Source organism: Rhopalosiphum padi, chromosome 2 (genome assembly GCF_020882245.1).
Source record: "Rhopalosiphum padi isolate XX-2018 chromosome 2, ASM2088224v1, whole genome shotgun sequence".
Taxonomy (NCBI): Eukaryota; Metazoa; Arthropoda; class Insecta; order Hemiptera; family Aphididae; genus Rhopalosiphum; species Rhopalosiphum padi.
Window position 1 is genome coordinate 8,579,531 of NC_083598.1, and position 19,304 is coordinate 8,598,834.

The 19,304-nt window shown below is 24.5% G+C and overlaps 3 protein-coding genes across 6 annotated transcripts; 1 reads left to right on the top strand and 2 right to left on the bottom strand.

Moving 5' to 3' along the window:
• Window positions 1–1,289: 1,289 nt before the first annotated feature.
• LOC132919468 (E3 ubiquitin-protein ligase Bre1) lies at window positions 1,290–9,931 on the bottom strand. The gene is given in 22 exon segments (XM_060981106.1): window positions 1,290–1,404; window positions 1,406–1,450; window positions 1,453–1,488; window positions 1,490–1,567; window positions 1,569–1,622; window positions 1,981–2,075; window positions 2,157–2,349; window positions 2,418–2,609; window positions 2,668–2,781; window positions 2,841–2,864; window positions 2,866–2,995; window positions 3,202–3,413; window positions 3,471–3,650; window positions 4,061–4,318; window positions 4,562–4,735; window positions 5,726–5,851; window positions 6,239–6,475; window positions 6,588–6,709; window positions 7,393–7,581; window positions 7,662–7,848; window positions 7,935–8,117; window positions 9,792–9,931. Coding segments are annotated over 21 exon segments (2,865 nt in total). The 5' UTR covers window positions 8,082–8,117; window positions 9,792–9,931; the 3' UTR covers window positions 1,290–1,332.
• A 135-nt stretch (window positions 9,932–10,066) lies between these two features.
• Window positions 10,067–14,491, top strand: LOC132919469 (guanine nucleotide-binding protein subunit alpha homolog). Of its 4 annotated transcripts, XM_060981110.1 has the most exons (7): window positions 10,067–10,216; window positions 10,447–10,781; window positions 10,843–11,102; window positions 11,175–11,392; window positions 13,821–13,987; window positions 14,111–14,140; window positions 14,233–14,367. In XM_060981110.1, coding segments are annotated over exons 2-7 (948 nt in total). In that variant the 5' UTR covers window positions 10,067–10,216; window positions 10,447–10,510; the 3' UTR covers window positions 14,235–14,367. The 4 variants fall into 4 exon arrangements, with proteins under 4 accessions (XP_060837093.1, XP_060837090.1, XP_060837091.1 ...); XM_060981107.1 differs by lacking the exon at window positions 14,111–14,140 and having other exon boundaries at window positions 14,233–14,491; XM_060981108.1 differs by lacking the exon at window positions 14,111–14,140 and having other exon boundaries at window positions 10,067–10,194; window positions 14,233–14,491.
• An 808-nt stretch (window positions 14,492–15,299) lies between these two features.
• On the bottom strand, window positions 15,300–19,008 carry LOC132919470 (josephin-2). The gene is made up of 4 exons (XM_060981111.1): window positions 18,729–19,008; window positions 18,432–18,649; window positions 15,784–15,964; window positions 15,300–15,705 (listed from the first exon to the last, which is right to left on the bottom strand). The coding sequence occupies exons 1-4, from the start codon at window positions 18,765–18,767 to the stop codon at window positions 15,550–15,552; spliced, it is 594 nt and encodes a 197-aa protein (XP_060837094.1). The 5' UTR covers window positions 18,768–19,008; the 3' UTR covers window positions 15,300–15,549.
• Window positions 19,009–19,304: the final 296 nt, after the last annotated feature.

Sequence of the window (19,304 nt, forward strand, 5' to 3'; positions counted from 1 at the left end):
AAATACCTACAGATATGTAAACATCGTGTTTTAGTTAACCATTTGTCAGTGTACTGCTAGTCATTGAGCAACTGAATAATTGAAAAATACTGTACACTTAAAATAGGGTATACTCTGTTCAAAATGAGACCGGACCTCGGCGGCCGAGTTATGCGCATGGGCGTGGCTTATTTCTGCGGCTCGGCCTGACACGCGATCTATGGTGGGGGAGGTGCCTGACCGTTGCGAACGAAAACTGGTCGCCGCCGAGGTCCGGTCTCATTCTGAACAGAGTATAGTATAATATATTTAAAGACAAAGAAATGTAGGTACGAATATAATAACAACAATGATTTAATGATGAATTATTAAAGATATTTTTAATAATAATAATACACAAAGAACCTAACCTATGTATATTATAAATATTTAGTCAAAATTATTTACATACATATGGTTTCTATTTTTTACTTACAAATAAAATACAACTTCAGGTTTGGTTTATTATGAGTTTATGATCTATATAAACTATATTATAATAAGTAAATGATTTTAAAGTAAACATCACAATATTTCAGACATACATTGGCAATTTATTACAATATATATTAATTTTAATATGTTTAACAACCAAAGAAAAATAGTTACAGTTATTTATTAATAACAAGAGTTTTATTGATTTTTACAATTTTAGTTAATATTTATACAAATAATGTAAAAATAAAAATAATGGCTAACCATTAAAAAAAAGTAGCTGTTCCAATTGATATATAAATAACATTATATAACTACAATTTGGTCATTTCGATTGGTAATGTATAAAAAGTGTTGATCGTATAAAATATTAATTTATTTCAGTCTTTGGTTTTGAAACAAATTATTTTTATTATTTTTTTTATCATCAATAATTTACAATATAACACAGTTTTATGAAAAGATGTAATACATTTTATAGTTTTTGAATATTTTTGACAATAACATTAAATAACATGTACAATACAAACTAAATTATAGTTGTTAATCATAAGAAAAAACCATTAAAAGCATGTTGTATTTATTTGTAATTTTATTATATTACATTTATTACTATGTAAAATTCCAATAAATATTTAAAGATCCTGTTTTTTAAACTGCAACGCATTTAATTCCTAATTTCTTAAATGTAATAAATGTAGTTGAAAACCATTTGATTAGGAATAATATTTGAACTAAAATAATCTAAATAAATCTTGGAAACAATCATCAAAATATAAATTAAAAAAAATAGGACTGAAAAACGACAAAAACAATTATGTTACCAAGATTACCAATACAATAAGTTACATATTTTTACTAAATAACTCTCAAAAATAATTATGATCCAAGATAAAGCCTATGGTAATCATTTGCTCCAAATGTTGCATTGCATTTGGGACATTTTCTCTTTGTCTTGTCCTTCATAACGAGTACGTAAACAATCCCAACAAAAACACATGAAAAACATTTAGTCAGTACTGCATCTTTTCGTTTAAACTTTACATGATGGACAGGTGAGTGTTTCTTTATATTCCCTAATTTCTTCCATCATAACTTCATCTAATGTACCAGCCTTGTTCAATTTTTTTCATACGTTCAGTTTTCCGCCTTAATTGTACTATTTCTTCCTGTAATGTTTTCAATAAAATTTAGTTTTATATTATCAATGATATTTATAAACATAAATTAGGAAATTGTTTATAACATTAAAAAAAATATAAAACTTATAGCCCAATATTAAAAATACAATTTGTTTTAGCTGAAAAATGGTTTTAATTAATTTAGGCAAGATGATTATCATCTTAAACATAAGCTCTAGGTAATATTTTTACTTTTACTTTTGTCATTTGATAATACAATAATTCACGTTTAATATTAAATAAATATAATAACAGGGTAAATTAAATTATTTTGAATGTAAAATTTTCTATTCTGTAAAATAGAATAATCCATGCAGGTAAAACGTTTTCTTAATAAAGCATTTACCTGAAGTCTTTTGGTTTTGTATGCTTCAGCCTCAAGGGCACTGGTTTTTTCTGTTACTACTTGTTGTGCTTCTTTCATTTGCGCATGATATTTATCTTTAAAATCATTAATAAATATTAAATAAGATATTTTACTGTACTACATATCTATGCTAGAATGAAATAATAATTAATTACCAAGATGTAATTTTAAATCTGCTGCAGACTGAGCACTTTCAATTGCTTTTCGTTTGTGCATTTCTATAGCCTGTTGTCTAATTGTACATTCTTTTTCAACTGTTGCTAAAGAATTTTGTAATATACGCTCTTTTTCTTCTAGTTTTCGAACTACTGTATTTGTCATCTCAACTTGATTTGTTAAAGTTTTAATCTAGATTTTAAATATATAAAACTGAATTATTTTAAATATAAATTCTATGAAAATAAGTTGAAACTAACCAATTCTTTGAGAGTATCAGTTTCTTCACGAGCTAATTTATGTAATTGATTAGATTTAATACGTTCTGTCATTAATTTAAAATTAGCATCATCTTTTTCACGTAATTGTTGAATTAGTCTTGAGTTTTGTTCTTGCATATCTTCAAATGCTTGACCTGTTACTTCCATTTCACTTAGCATCGCCTCTTCTTCCTTAAAAATAAAATAATAATCTTTTGCTTTAAGTTAAAATATTTTAAATAAAACATACTTGTTTATGAGTAGCAACTTGTTTTTGGAGTTGAACAATATGTTCTTCCAACTGTTTAATTTTTCGTAAGGCATCCTCATCAGCTAGTTTCTTGCGTTCTTCACGTTTGCCTTCCTAATGTAAGTAAAAATGTTAACATAGTTATGTTTAAAAAAAATGTTGAAGTGTATTACTTGTATTTTTTTTAAAGCCTGTTTTTGCTTCTTCAAGTTCTGCTCGAAGTTTTTTTTCAGCTGCCATTAATTGAACTTTATCTCTTTGATCTTTACTAACTCCTTTATACATGTCCAATAATAATTTCATTTCTTTTTGATCATTTACAGATTTTCTGTAATATAAATATATTATTATAATATATTTGTTATTAAATACCGATCATTAAATTTAATATAGTGAATATACATGTATACAATAGAAAAAAAATACATTGTAAAAACAATACAAAAGTAGTAAAGTTCTAAATTAAGATTCCTACAGGATACTCAGGACAGGAAACTTAAGTATTAACTTTTTTTTTATATGATATATATTTACTTAAGTTGCGTTTTTAAATCTCTGAGAGCTTCACTTTCCCAATTCCTGATGACATCTTTTTGGTTAACAGTCTTTTGATCTGGAGTAGTAGTTGGACCTGTTGTTGTCTTATTAGGTGTTTGTTGTCCGTCTTTTATCTGTTCTTTTTTAACATTTTTAACGTCAATTTTTTCATCGACTTGAACATTTTCATCCATTAATTGAGATATACCCTTAAAAAGGAAATATATATAATTGATGTACACAAATTATATAATTGAATAATTTACTTCTAAATCTTCTTCTTTTTTCAATAAAACTTGAGATAATGAAAATTCTTCTTTAATATTTTCATTTACTCCACATTCATCTTCTTTACAAGATTCTAATAACCCTTCTTTTGAATCTAGTACAGGGGTTGTAATTTGTTGACCCAACTTTAGTTTAATTTCTTCTAGTTCTTTTTTTAACTGAAAAAATAAAACATAATTAATAAAATACTTTAAACAAAATATATCTAGGAGTAGTGAATAATCAAAATATTTATAATTATATTAAGTTGATAAATATTTTTATGTAAGTAAATTAGTTACTCAAATGGATTAAATTTATATTTGTCTCGCCATGTTATAAAATGTTATATTTTGTATTTTATAATCATTACATAATATAGAGGCTAACCATTAAGCTATATATACATTTAATATAACATATTATAATTAGTGTTATGTAAATATTCTTAGGTTACACACAATCCTACAACCTCCTTAACTTAACAATGTACCTACCCTTTTAAATAGATAAGCAGCTACCTCTAAAAATTCATGATTATCACATTACTAATTCTAAATTAAGTATATAGCAATAAATTAATTATTACCTTTGGTACTTCTGCATTGGCATCTTTATATTTACGTTTATATCTATGCAATTCACCCTTAAGCTGGTTATTATGGTTTTGTAACGATGATAGTAAATGTCTCATTTCTCGATTTATGGGTCCAGTTTGTTCATTAGCAGCCAAATTCTGTTCAAATTCAATACGTAACATTTCATACTCTTTACGTAATTGAGCATTAACATCTTCAGAATTCATCAATTCTGAACGTAATTTCTTTTGAGCTGATAATTCATCACTCTATCAAAATTAATATTATAATATAATATTGAGTAAAATACAAAAAATAAAAATAAATTTTTAAAACAAAATTTAGAAACTCCAGTTCTAATAGATATACAATTTTTAATTTAAATAAACAAAAAGTATTAACTGCATAGTTGTAATTATTACTATTAGATTAATCAAATTAAATTATTATTAAGTCATAAAAAATTTTAAAATTATTCAATTTTTTAGATATTTTTAGTCAGTATAACTTACCTCCATTACTTCCATTTGACGTAAATGAGTATTTTTACTGTTTTGAAGCAGTCCTGTTGATTCAAGTAGTTGATTTCTCATTAACATAAATTCACCATACAAAACAGAAAAATGTGATTGTAAACATTTATATTCTGTTGTTTCAATGATTACACTTTCAGGAAGTTGTCTTAGCTAGTATACAAACAAAAATTAATTATTTAATATTTAAATAAAATATATAGTAGAGTTTTGATAATCCAGCACCTTAACAACAATCTAGTATTTTTAAAGACTGCCAGTATTAAATATATTTTTTATTTATCATTAAAGCGCGGATTTGTATGCATTTGCATATTTATTCTAGTTGATCGTATGATATACTAAGTGAGCACAACATTTGTTTTATGACATAACGATTTAAAAAATGATACTTTTTATAACTTTTTTAGTACATATTTTTGTATATTTCAATGTTTTTTTGTTTTTTTAGACATTTTTGAAATATATACTATTGTATATTATAATAATATTTTTATAGTTTTGATTAATATCAACATAAATTAATAAGTATACTAGTAGGATATAAACGGTTTTCACAAATATGACTTTAAAATTTAAATCAATTATCGGGGAAATAAAATACGTATACCAAGATAATGAGTGACAAAAAAAAAAAATTAAGAAAACTAGATAAGTATTTATTTAATTTTTTTTTTTTAAAGATATTTCTATTTTATATCTATTGTATAAAACGATATAAAAATAAACTGTGTCTTGGGCTTGGTTCAATTCATTGTAAAATTAAATCTAACAAGTAACAATACAAATTTATTTCTAATTGCAAATTTTAATATATTATATATTTGTAATTTGTTGATATAATATGTTAGTATGGTATTCATTTTTAACAATATTGTTGGTATTTTATTAAAAATTATAAACTTGTAGGTTACAATTATTACATTGTGTAATACATTTTTTTTATGAATTATAATTTCAATAATATCATTTCAAACTACTAATATATTAAATTATTAAATAAATCAAATATGTTTCAATCGTATTAAATTGTGAAGGAAAAATTTTCTGTTTATATTTATAGTTTTATCAATAATTTGGCAGTACTAAGAGACCGTGCTAGTGATGGATTATCAAGACTTTTGTATACACACTAATACATACATCCATTTTAAATTTTTCTACTTCCATTAAAGCCTCTCTATGTTGTTGATGTAACTTATCAAGTTCTTGGAGACGGTTATTATTCAACTCTCTAAGTTCTTCATTTTCTTTTTGCAATTCTTCTACCTATTTTAAGTTATACAATGTTATATATACTATTTTATTTTAGATAAAATATGTTAAAATTATATCCTAATATATATTTAAATAATAATCACCTGATATTATTAATAGACACTGATACACAATTATTGAATTATATAATTAATATACATGGCTATAATATGGTATATTATTTTGATAAGTTATATTCTAAAATATATTTTATTATACAATAAATCAAACTAAAAAATAAATTTAGTACTTAATCCAAAAATTACTTTTTGATCTATAGTTTGATCAGTCTTTTTGAGTTTATTTAATTTACATGGTACTATTTCTTTGCAAGTTAGTGGTTTTTTTTTTTATATTGGATAATTTACATTTTAAAATAAAGTTAATTAAACAACATACCTTTTGTAATGATACGCTTGATTGTGTAATTGATGTATCTGGTTTTGAAATAACTCTGTCATCAATTTGCATTGCTTCCAATCCTTTTAACTTATCTCTTGCTTCTGCTAAATGAGTTTCTAGTTTATAATTTCGTTCCAGAATTTTTTGATATTCATATTGCAACTCTTCAATCTGATTTCGCATTTCAGCAACTTCTGTTTCTTTGCAGTTTACATTATCTTGTAAGCCTGCTAACTAAAATAATAAGAAATTGGACACAAATCTTATATAAATCAAAGTTTAAATCTATTATTTTTAAAACTATATTAAATAAATATTATATATAATTTATAATAAAGGTTATCACCTTCAATGACATTGTATGATACTTTTTATGTAAAGAGGTATTTAAAGTTTGCAACTTCTGATTCTCGGCTTGAAGTTCACTATTTGCTTGACGAACTGTTTCGTCCATACTAGGAGCTTCATCTATTAAAATTCATATTTATTTCATTTTTGGTTATTATATTAAAAAGTATAAATTATACGTGCATGTTAAATTATTATCTTCAATAATTAATTATGTTATTGAGCGCAATAAAAGAATAATGATATAACATTTTAAATTAACATCAATATTTTTTTTTCAAAATTTTTCTAGAAAAAGATTAAAGTAACGCTATATACAGTAATAAGGTCTACACTTGCCTATGAGTGTGAAATATGGAATACCATCAGTACAATCAAGAGAAAGCTTAAAACTTTTGAAAATAGAATTTAGAGGACAATATGTGGACCAATTTATATAAAGAAAAGGTAACTAGCTTCATAAGGGAACAAAAACAAAAGATAGCTGAGACACAAGTAGAACAATTATAAATTGGAAATCAATGGAAAAAAAACCATGAGGGCGTCCAGGAAAAGATGGTTGGATGTTGCGAAAGAAGACATTGATAATTGAGTGTATAGGAATGGAGGGAATCAGTTCAGGATAGAGAGAAATGGAGGGAGATTGTGATGAAAAGTATTTGTACCAGAAGAAGAATTGCCATATTTTAGAAATTAACTATATTTATTTATATTTTATAATTCAATATCAAAATTTAATTAATGTTAGTATTTAAAGATCACTAGTATATTTTAATAATTTATTAAATTCATACAATTCTTACCTCCTTCAAACTCTCCTTTTAGAGCAAGGGTAATTTTTTCATTTCTTTGCATAAGCCTATCAAAAGCTTGTATAACTTTTGCTACTGCACGTTTTGATACCTGTACTCGATTAGCTAATTTTTCATCTAATTCTTCCTTATCCCATGTTGATAATTGTACTAAAAATGAAGTTGTAGCTTCACTTTCATCTAAAAATAAATAATTTAATTAAATATAGAAATCAATAATGTATTTTCAAAAAAATTATTACACACTAAAATAAAATTACTTTTGCTCTCTAATTCATCAGCGGTCTCGGCATCAAATCTTTGTAACAGTACACGAATATCTTCATTTAATTGATTCCAATAACGATTTACAACATTTAAAACAGAATCATCTTGTGTTTGTCTTTTTTCTAACTGCTCTATTCTATTTCTTAATTCTGCTTCCAGTCTATTTCGTTGTTCTAATCTCTAAAAGTTAAAATTTTGTATAACATCATTTTTAAGACTATTTTGCCTATTTCAACTATAAATTATATTTTTAAATATTAACTAACCTGAGCTAGTTTTTTGTTTTGGTATTGTAGAACTTTCATATCTAAATCTTCCATAGTAGAAATAGGGCCAAGTCTAACAGGCTCGAACTGAACTTTTTTCATTGGTGGTTCTTCAGAGCCCCCTTCATCATTGTTTCTTTTCGACATTTTTAATTTTGAACAGTCTTATTTAAAATATAATTTCTAAAAAAATAAATTAAGTTTATTTTATTTTACTGTTGTGTATTTAATTCACATTAAATGCTAATTTATAATAAATAAATATAACAGACCACTAAATTATTATGTTTATTTCAATCACTGTTTTTTGTTTGAAATTTAGACATCGCATTTATATAGAGTACAGACTACAAACTGACCGCATTTAAATGTATCCTTAACTTCATTTTAGCCTATAGTGAATTACAGTCATGATGTTTTAAATTACATTACATTATTCCTTTCATAAGTGTTTAAATATCTACAACTTATTTGATCTGTACATATTTTATATAATAGCTCTTTAATGATACACTGCATGAATAATATTTACAATTTTACTAGATTTCTATTGTTAAGTAGTAAGTATATATTACTTTACCTATCGTCTAATGATCAATATTCAAACCAAAATTAGAACATTTTAAATGGTTGTTTATAATATTTTCACATATACAAATAAGAAAATTGAAAAAATAACTTCTTAGAACTATTGTTAAGTCCAAATTTGATCTCTTTTCAATAAGTAGTACAACACAATACTTTGCATTGATACTACTCAAAAACTCTGTTCATAGAATTAATAAAATTACAAAAAATAAAAACATTTCTTTATATACTTGGGGCTGATGTAAATCATTATAAATAGATTAAAAGATATAATTTTAGTATTTTTTTAGGCCAATTTTTGTATTTGAAAACATTTATCGTCCAATGAAAATAATAATAATTTATACGGCTTGTAGTTATTCCTAAAAGGAATATATTAGATGCAATATCTTGATGTCATTTCTAGTTTTTTTTTTTTTAAATGATATCATAAGTACTAACATGTTTAAAGGAACATTAGATCACTACTGATTCATATGTTTAGTAATTGTTTATTCAACCAGGCATTATATAGTTATTTAGCTTAAAACAAGTAATCAATATAATCTATATTCTTTTAGAATAAATACTTATATTACAACTATAATTATTATAGTTAGTACTTAGTACTATATGATAAATTGATAGAATGTTGTAGATTGTTATGTTTTCTTATTGACGACATAGGCCAGATCCAAAAGTTATTGATAATAGTATATTTATCACAGATACCTATAATTTTATATTAATGAATTCAACATATAATCAATACACAATTGTAAATATTATATTCATTTATATTTCATTCACAATTTTAATTTTGGAAAGAAATTCAATAGCATTCAATTAACTTTTAAACTCTATATTATTGGATGTAAATATATTGCCTATAGTTATTTATTACATTAAATAATCATTTACTTTTAAGTGAGTATTTCAAATTTAAACTATAGCAATTTATCTACAATAAAAATGAAATTTTTAAATACAAATAAATATTTTAATTGCAACAGCACCATTATGGTACAAATATCATGGTAGAATATGAGCTATGTAATGTAGTTAAGTATTCATTAAAGCACCTCTAAAAGTTATATTCAAGAATAAAATAACTCACTGAAAATCTTTAAATGCATAATTTGTTAGTATATAATAGTTTTGTTGCTGATGTATAGCATCCTTTAAATTGTTAATTGTTACAATATTATGTTATAGAAGCGCTAAACGCCAATTATTTTCATTTGTTAGAAACTTTATAAAATGTGTAAAATATAAGAGTTAAATACATACCGTTATTCCAATACATTTTGAATAAATATTGAGAAATGAAAATTGAAAATTTGTTTAGTACAATAATTCCAATTACTAAATTATAAACGTTGTCGGCTGTACGGCTGTTGTAGTTGTTGATATTCTACAGCTTGCGAGTGGCGATTGTTTGTGTTCTGAATTATGATAATTATTTCTCAATAGCTATTAAATAAGCCGCAAGATAGCGTTAGTACGCGGTGCCGTGGAAATATGTTATCTTCTTATCAATACAAACACACACAATAAAAGAAATTTATGATACAAGCCCTAAAAAGTAGAGTATTTAATATTTATATTATTAATTTGGAAGTTGACGTTATTACATGTTATTGCCGAGCAGAGTACAATATTCTAATTAATTGTCTAAATGATTAAATATGAGGCATGTTTTTTTTCTGAACTTTGTAAGTTATTTAAGAATATATGTTTTAAGTATTAGTTGTATAGTATGAAAGTATATTTTAAATGAATATTCTAATCCTCCTTATTTTCATATTGTTCTAATGTTATTTAATTTATATAATTAAGTAGTTATTTTTTTAAATGAGTTATTGTTTGCTTTTGTGTTAGATGTGCATGTAAATATATTTATAAGAAACAATATTATTATTAATTCACAATTTTGTATTTTTAGAAATCAAAGGAACTTCTAATCTTTGTTGATTTGTTTTATGGAAAAAGATGATAGGACCTGAAAAATGGCAAGATGTACAATTACATGTCCGTGTTGTTGGCGATTCAAGTTCAGCGCTGAAGAAATGGAACAACGGTATAGAAGTAAAGAAATTGACAAACTTATAGACAAAGATAAACACCTGTTGCGTCGACAAGTAAAGTTACTATTGTTGGGAGCCGGTGAAAGCGGTAAATCAACATTTCTCAAGCAAATGCGCATTATTCACGGTATACATTTTGAACCTGAACTTGTTATCGAATATCAGCACATAATCTATCAAAACATTTTAAGAGGTAATAATATTTTTGTCAATATAAATTGTACAAGATTAATTTAAATTTTTATTTTAAATAGGTATGAAAGTATTAGCAGATGCTAGGCAAAAGTTGGGTATACCATGGGAAAATCCTGATAATAATAAAAATGCTGAATTTATTTTGAGTTTTGACAATCGCACCACTTTGGATACACGATTATTCCTATCATATGCTCCATCAATGTACTGCTTGTGGAAAGATGCTGCTATTAAAAGAGCATTTGAACGAAGGAGAGAGTTTCAACTTAGTGATTCAGTACAATATTTTCTTGATAATATAGAAAATATTGCTCGAAGTGTAAGTTATTCTTTTATCAGATAATATAATTTATAATATTAATTTAATAACTTAAATAATTTACTATTTTAGGACTATTTACCAACAAATAAAGATATTTTACATGCTAGACGAGCTACTAAAGGCATTTATGAATTTACTATTCCAATAAATAATATTCCATTTCGATTTGTTGATGTTGGTGGACAAAGATCCCAAAGACAGAAATGGTTTCAATGTTTTGATTCTGTCACATCAATATTATTTCTAGTATCCTCTTCTGAATTTGATCAAGTTCTTGTTGAAGACAGGTATGTTTTGTGTTGATTTGAAAATTATTAAATATCTAGTACAGTAATCTTGCTAAATAGGAGTTGATAGTATCAAACTTTGTTGGGGTTACACAGAATCCGTTTCAAAATGTCTAATACTATTAGAATAAATGGGTTGATTATAAAAATGACTTTCAGTCTCTATGTTTATTATGTATGTTACATTTTTTACTTTTAGATTGGATTAGTATAAAAAAATATTATTTCAGTATAATTATCATTAGTGATCTGTATACAATATGTAATCACAATGGATAAATCAAATTGATAGCGTAAATACACTAATCAAAAATAATCTTTTCTTATGTAATGTAATGTTTTAAGTTACATCTAAAAAACAAAATCAATTTTCATTAATAATTATCTGATAAACCATTTACAGTAAAAAGAAGTTTGTTGCGGTATAAAATATTTCTTAAATAGAATAAAAATTTTAGTAAATATGAGTTTTAACTTTTAATTGTTTTTATAGAATCCTTAGAATTTTTATAAAAGCATTATTAAGGACAAAATAAGGTGACAATACTTGGTTAATCGCCCAAAAAACAAAATATTTACATGTAAACATAAAACATTGAACTATTAATTTACTCAATACTTTGTATCATATTTCCTTCTTGAAAAAAAAAAATTTAAAAAACCACCATAAATCCTTCTAATTTAGATAGTTTCTTGTATTTTTGTTATTGTGTGGGTATTAAAATTAGCATGTGTTGTCTCCGTCTTACTAATGTAAAATATATCAATTTTGCATTCAGCAGAATTAATTTGTTAATATGCTTTAATATTAGAGTAAATTTATTTATTATCAAACATAAAAGTTAGAATATAATCTAGGCCATCTAGCCCTATCTCATAAGGTTTTATTAATATCATAATTTTAAAGTTGTAAAATTGTATATAACTATAACTCATTTAATAATATCAATATAAGCCTTCAAGATGCCCTATATAATATTTTTACCTTTAATTTTAATAATAGGTAAATTTACTCTAATATTAAGGCAACACATGCATTTAGTACTTGTTTATTTTTGAGTAACGAAAAAATAATTTAACATAATTTTTAATTAAGCTCTTATAACCAAACATTATTAATAGCTACTATTTTAACAATCTTAACTTCTTCTTCTTCTTTGGCTTTTTACAGGCCTTTAAGGCCCATTGCCGCAACAACATATTGTCTCCAATGTACTCTATCTTGTGCCGTTTCTTCAGCATTCCTTACTCCCAACATCTTCAGGTCTTCTTTTATTGTATCTGTCCATCTTTGTCTAGGTCGTCCTCTGGGTCTCTTTGCATTTGGTTTCCATGCAGTTATTTGTCCGATTAGTCCTTTTGATTTCCATACATATCCAGCCCAGCCTATTCGTGCGCTTTTCAAGATCCCAACAATATTAGTTTCGTTATATAATTCTTCTAAATTTTTATTGCTACGTATTTCATATTCTCCTTCATTGTTTTTCTTTGAGCCAAATATCTTCCTCAATATCTTTCTCTCAAACACTTCTAACCTTTTTTCATTTGACTTTTTCGTCGCCCAAGTACTGCTTGCATACAAAGCTACTGGTCTGACTAGAACTTTATATAATGTTACTTTGGATTTTCTTGATTATAGTTTTAACTTGAACAATGGTAATAGTCCATAGTAACATCTGTTTGCTGCGATGAACCGTCTTTTCACTTCTCTGTGGCTATTAGCGTCTTCATTAATATCTGCACCTAAGTATTTAAAATTTCCTACCCTTTCAAATGTGTACTAATTTACTTTCAAGGAATCTGATCTGTGATTTTGTTTAGATACTATCATGTATTTTGTCTTTGTCTCATTAATTTTTAAGCCAATTTTTTTCCCCTCCTTCAGCAATATATCTGTTGTGTTTTTTAGGTTGTTATCTGTTTCGGTTAATAAGACTATGTCATCAGCGTAAGCAACTGCTGTTAGATGTTGATTGTCTTTTATTTCTATGCCCTTTGCATGGGATATTACTGCCCTCATAACTGATTTTAGGGCGATGTTGAACAGTGCCGGTCATAAAGCGTCGCCTTGTCTGAGACCATTTGTTACTGGAAACTCCTCAGATAATTCTCCTCCATAACTAATTTTACTTTTTGAATTATATATGCACGATTTTATTAATTTGGTTAACTTGGCTGGTATTCCTAACTGGTCCATGACTTCCCATAGTTTGTCTCTGTCGATTGAGTCGTACGCTGCTTAACAATCATAACAGGTGCAAATAAAATTATAATTCTTTTTTCCCTACAATCTTCATATTTTATGTGACTTATCAACTTTTTAGTCATTTTTACTAAATTTTAAGTGGTTTTAAAAATATAATCTCTTTCTCCAAATAAGTCATACATTAAATGAAACTATCTATTTAACTCTTTTTTTCTTTTTTAGAAAAACAAATAGATTAGAAGAATCAAAAGACATATTCGATTCTATTGTAAATAATGTAATATTCCGACGAGTTTCCATAATTCTTTTTATGAACAAAACTGACTTATTGGCTGACAAATTAGAAAGAAGAGAAACAAATATTAAGCATTATTTTCCACATTTTGCAGGTAATTTTTATCTATGATGAAATATACAAAATAATTGTTATAAAAAATATCCAATACTAATGTTTTATTAACATAATTAATTTTATGATAAAATATGTTTATTTATATTTAATTATTTTCAAGCTTGCCCATTATTATTTATTATGAGAATGTGTAAGTTTCATTTTATCAAAATTAAATTTTTAAATCATTTTACTTGTATGAATATTTAGTTTAATTATAAATATTATTTACATGTTTTTTAGGAGATCCTCATAGTTTGCCTGATGTACAAACATTTTTATTAGATTTCTTTCGTCAAGCGAAACGCGATCCCAGAAAATCATTGTTTCATCATTTTACAACTGCTGTAGACACAGAAAACATTAAAGTTGTATTTAATGCTGTTAAAGATACAATTTTACATAGAAACTTAGAATCATTAATGCTTCAGTAACTTTTTGATTTTATGCCGGTTTTTGTTAAATGTTTATTGTAAACAAAACTATGAACTTTTTTTTGTAATGTTTTTTTTTTTAAATTTCATCATGAATCTTTCATTGTATCTCAACTTACAGTTATCTTCCTCTATATAAGGTATATTCTGCTATCTATTCCTAAACCTTAAATCAAATTTAGTAACTATTTACATTTAATATGCTAGATATCCAAAAATAAAATAAAAGCAAACAAATTATGCCATTATCATTGTCATAACTAAATAAGATAAACAAATGTTTGATCTAAATTTCAACATAAACTATTATTATTTTTTAATCTCAATTCTTATACATATTTATTCTCAAACAATAAATTCTCATTAATGAAATATTATCTTTATTATTGTTTATATGTTAAACAAAATTGTTTAAATGCATTTATTATCCAACTCTGTATAATATTACTGTTTATTGTTATAAGCAAAATTTTTAAATTTTTATTTTTATTTTTGTACAAAATTATTACTGATATATTTATATATACATTTGATTAATGATTAGATTAGATAATATTTTTATTTTTATTATTGATTATTTATTATTCAAGCATTAATTTATTAGTTAATAAATATAGAGAGAATATTTTGTTCAATGCACTATTTTATATATAAATATTTTGATTTGTATATTAAATGTAATTCACTAAAGTTAACTTAATATTTATTAAAAATATCAACTGTTTTTGTTGAACTTAAAAATGTTTAGAATCAACATTGAACAAGACTTGTGATTTTTTTCTACAATTTGTTTTTTTTTTTTTTTAATACATTTTTTTAGTTTTTTAAGATGGAATGATAATGTTTAAGATATTTAAAAATATATATATAATAATATTGTTATTAAAATAATATTTTTATTTGAATGTGAGGTGCAATTATAAATTAAAATAACAATTAATATTATTTCAGATAAATACTGGTAACAAAATATAACAATTATAAATCACATTTTAGTATGCTATTTTTACAAAATTTACCAATCTAATGCAAAATCAAAGAATGGTTTGGTTTGGCTCATAGATTTTAGTAATACGTTGCATACATTTTATAAAAAAAAAAAATTATATTTATTAGTTATACAAGACTATCTTTTATCAAGTGTCTGTATTTGTTGTTGATCAGCTGAAGTTGAATTGTCTTCTGATGCAATCCAATTATAATTATCACCAGTAACAACAACAAATAACTGATTGTCATTTATATGAAGTTGATTTCTGAAATAATTATAAAGTTCTTCTTCCTGTAAACAAATATATTAATTTATATAAATAATATAATTTAATAGTTATAAATAAAACATAATGAAACTATGACATACATTTCCAATTTGTGATGGTTTAGGTAATTTTGAATCTAGATTGTAATAAATTCCATTAATATTTTTGATGGATATCCAATGTCTTCGTTTTAATGGCAACCATAAAAATCCTAAACGACACTCACTGGGTATGTTCATAACAAAACCAAATATTTTATCCAATTTCAACATTTTTGGGTCCCTAAAGTAAAAAACATTATTAAAAATTCTTATTTCAATTGCAAAAAAAAATGTTTTTTACATTTCTTACATATTATAATATACTTCATCTTCAGATAAACTATAATCATAATCAGGCGCAGATCTAGAAATTAAATAAGGGGGGGGCTGAATAATAAAATTTGCTTCAAGCACATAAAAGCATAGGCATTAAGTTTAAGTTTTGAAATATTTTAATTAGGTACCTTAGGCCTAAGGGTGGGGCTTCAGCCCCCATAGCCCCCCCTCGTATCTGCGCCTAATCATAATTATTATAATTATTTATTTCAATATATTTATTAAAACTAACAAAAATTATTATAAATAATTTACTCAGTATTTCTTCATAATATAATAATACAAAAGATACAAAATTATGTCACATATTCAAATGTTTAATAAATTAAAATTAAATTATTTTTTTTTTTTTTTTTTTTTTTCTTTATTAATATATATACAATCTGTACACAAGGCACAATAAGAATATAGGCTATAATATTACAGGAGGAAAATCTTGAGTGAAGAAGCCACCCACTGATGACACTTCGTCAAATTATTTAAGCTGAATATATAAATTATTAAAATCAGTATTTTTTTTTATTGAATACTAAATGTAATAGTACCAATACTATTTTTTTGTTGTAAATATTTTTTTATTAAACTGAAGTATTAAAAGATAGATATTATTATTTATAATAAGCAAATATCAGTGATGTAGTGGTAGGTATACGCGCATAAAAGGCGTGTACCCAAAACGCTAACATTTTTAAATGTGTAGGAAATAAAATAAAACAAATACACAGGTATACGATTGTATCCTGTTTGATAATTTGAAAGTCTGATTTTTTTATTCCTTTCTTATAATGGCATCAAGCAATAAAAAAAAGTATACCTACACAAATTCTTCAAAAAAATAGCAAAAGCAAAGCCAAATAGTTTTGAAGATAGTATCAAGTAGTAGTGTATTTAGGCTTATTTATATAATCATATATAAAAAAAATGCTTCAAATGACACAATGAAAGATAAAAAAAACTCAATCCAAGTATATTGGTTTATATAATAAATTATGAAGTTCACAATTTGTTTTAGATTTGGCACTTACAAAATGTTCATGGAATTATTTTATTTATCTACTTAATTGCAGTCATATAGTTACATCATAATAAGCAGATCAATTTATTAAAATGACTATTAAAGTGATGAAATAATTTAAAACTAAGGATGAATAAAACATTTCAGAAGCAAAGGTAGCGCAAATAAATATGATTTTCAAAACAATCACGTTGACCAATAATTAAAAATTAATTTGTATTAAGTCAAATCAGTTCATAACAAGTGTATGTAATAATCTATATTTCTGTTAACTAGACAACAATAAAAATGAAACATTAATATTAAATGATATACAAATTTTGAACAAAAATACATGGCCAAAAGATGTTGATATAAAACATGGTGAAAATGAAATACAACAATTGGACCGTAAATTATTATTAAATACCTACATCTGTCCTAGTTCATGGAATGAGGTATTTAATTCTTACAAACACAATGAATGAACAAATAAAAAAATTAAATATCCATATAAAACATTGCCAATTTCTACAGCAGAATGTGAACGCGGATTTAGTTTAATGAACATAATATATTTAGATTTAAGATTCAAATTAACAATAAAAAATATATCAATATAAATGGGCCACTTTTTAATGTATAGAACCCGATCAAATATGTTGGAAGCTGACAACTATAGCATAGATCTGCTAATCTTTCTGTTATAGAAAAGTGTACAATAATAAATAAATTTGCTATGATAGAACTATATATTATTATGTATTTAAATATATTTAAGTCAATTAGATTTTGGGGTTTGTGGTGGCAAAGCCTCCCATATTTTATATGATGCCCAATTTATGTGTATACCCAAAAACAATATTTACAACTATACTACTGGCTAATAGTAGACTAGAATTAAAAAAAATTCAATGTCAGAACAGCAAAATGTATTAATAAAAACATACTACTATAAACTTAATGACTAAACGTTGTAATGTTGGGTAAATTATTTTTAGAAAGTAATAAAATTAAGTTACTTTTACATTATATATTAATTTAAATTATTTTTATATTCCCTAACATTTTTGTTTTTAAAAAATAGGGTTTTGTGAATAGTATTGCTTAAATTTATAAGCAAAACCACAATTACAATTAAAAAATATATAAAACACTGTATTACAGCTTAGAAATGATTTTAATATTTACCTTTTTTTATTTTATCATTTGTCTTTGTATTTATATTCATCAAACAATTCTCTCAAAATAGTGATAAGTTAAAAAAATGATTTAGCCTTGGTTAGTTAATTAATTATTATTAACCATACATCAAAATTACAGAACTTATAAAAATAGTCGTGTATTACAAGTTATAGTATATTATTATGATACTAACTTTCTTTTATCAAACCAAAAGGCACTATAGCCTTTGTTTTGTAATGCAGCAATCAAAACGTTGACATCATAGTTACCGATACCTAAAATCGAACGATGTGGATTTATATAGTTGTTAGGCGACAGTGAAAAACATATAGCATCTAGTTCCATTTGCTTGAATGCCTCTTTTGATTGAAACAAATTGTTGAGAGCATGTAATGCACATAATTCCTTTGACTTTTCACATTAAATAAAATAGTTAAATAAATCTGTATAAGTGAAATTGTATTAAATAAAATCATTTTTTATTTATTACTTGTTTCTCATGATAAATAGAAGTAGATTCTGGTAACATGATTCATTTAGTCTAGATACTTTCTATTTTTTTTTACAGTTTTTTAAATAATTTTGATTTAATAAATTAATTATTAAAAAAAATTTTAATTACGAAATAAAACGAAACTTCAATTTTAAAGTAATAATTATTGTTGACTTATTAATGAAAAAATGCTTAAATTATACATGTAGATTGTTGTTATTTGTTTACATAAATATATATATAAAAAATATAAAATGTTATATGCGTGGTATCTATAGCCGTGGCAGTAAATGTAAATACTAGAGATATAAATTGTAATAAAAAATCATAGTCGTTGTGATAAGTGATAAGTGATATAAGCATAGACATAATATGTCAAAATACTATGTCAATGGATATTACACATATATTTACACATTAACATTGGATAATATTTATAACTTAATGTTGTTTTTATTGTTCTAATCTATATTATGTTATATAGTTATAGTCAGTTAAAGATTTAATTTAGATATAATATTTAAATTTGCGAATAGATTAGTAGTTTTTTCTTCTTTTTTTGTTGAATTTGTT

Bases quoted from the DNA above. Each gene is read 5' to 3' on its own strand.
- LOC132919470 (XM_060981111.1), bottom strand. From the start codon at position 18,767: ATGTTACCAGAATCTACTTCTATTTATCATGAGAAACAA. The intron at 18,650-18,728 runs GTAATAAATAAA...TAATGTGAAAAG, and splicing joins CTATTTATCATGAGAAACAA to TCAAAGGAATTATGTGCATT. The intron at 15,965-18,431 runs GTTAGTATCATA...TTTTTACTTTAG, and splicing joins TTTTGGTTTGATAAAAGAAA to GGACCCAAAAATGTTGAAAT.
- LOC132919469 (XM_060981107.1), top strand. From the start codon at position 10,511: ATGGCAAGATGTACAATTACATGTCCGTGTTGTTGGCGATTCAAGTTC. The intron at 10,782-10,842 runs GTAATAATATTT...TATTTTAAATAG, and splicing joins CTATCAAAACATTTTAAGAG to GTATGAAAGTATTAGCAGAT. The intron at 11,103-11,174 runs GTAAGTTATTCT...TTACTATTTTAG, and splicing joins TAGAAAATATTGCTCGAAGT to GACTATTTACCAACAAATAA.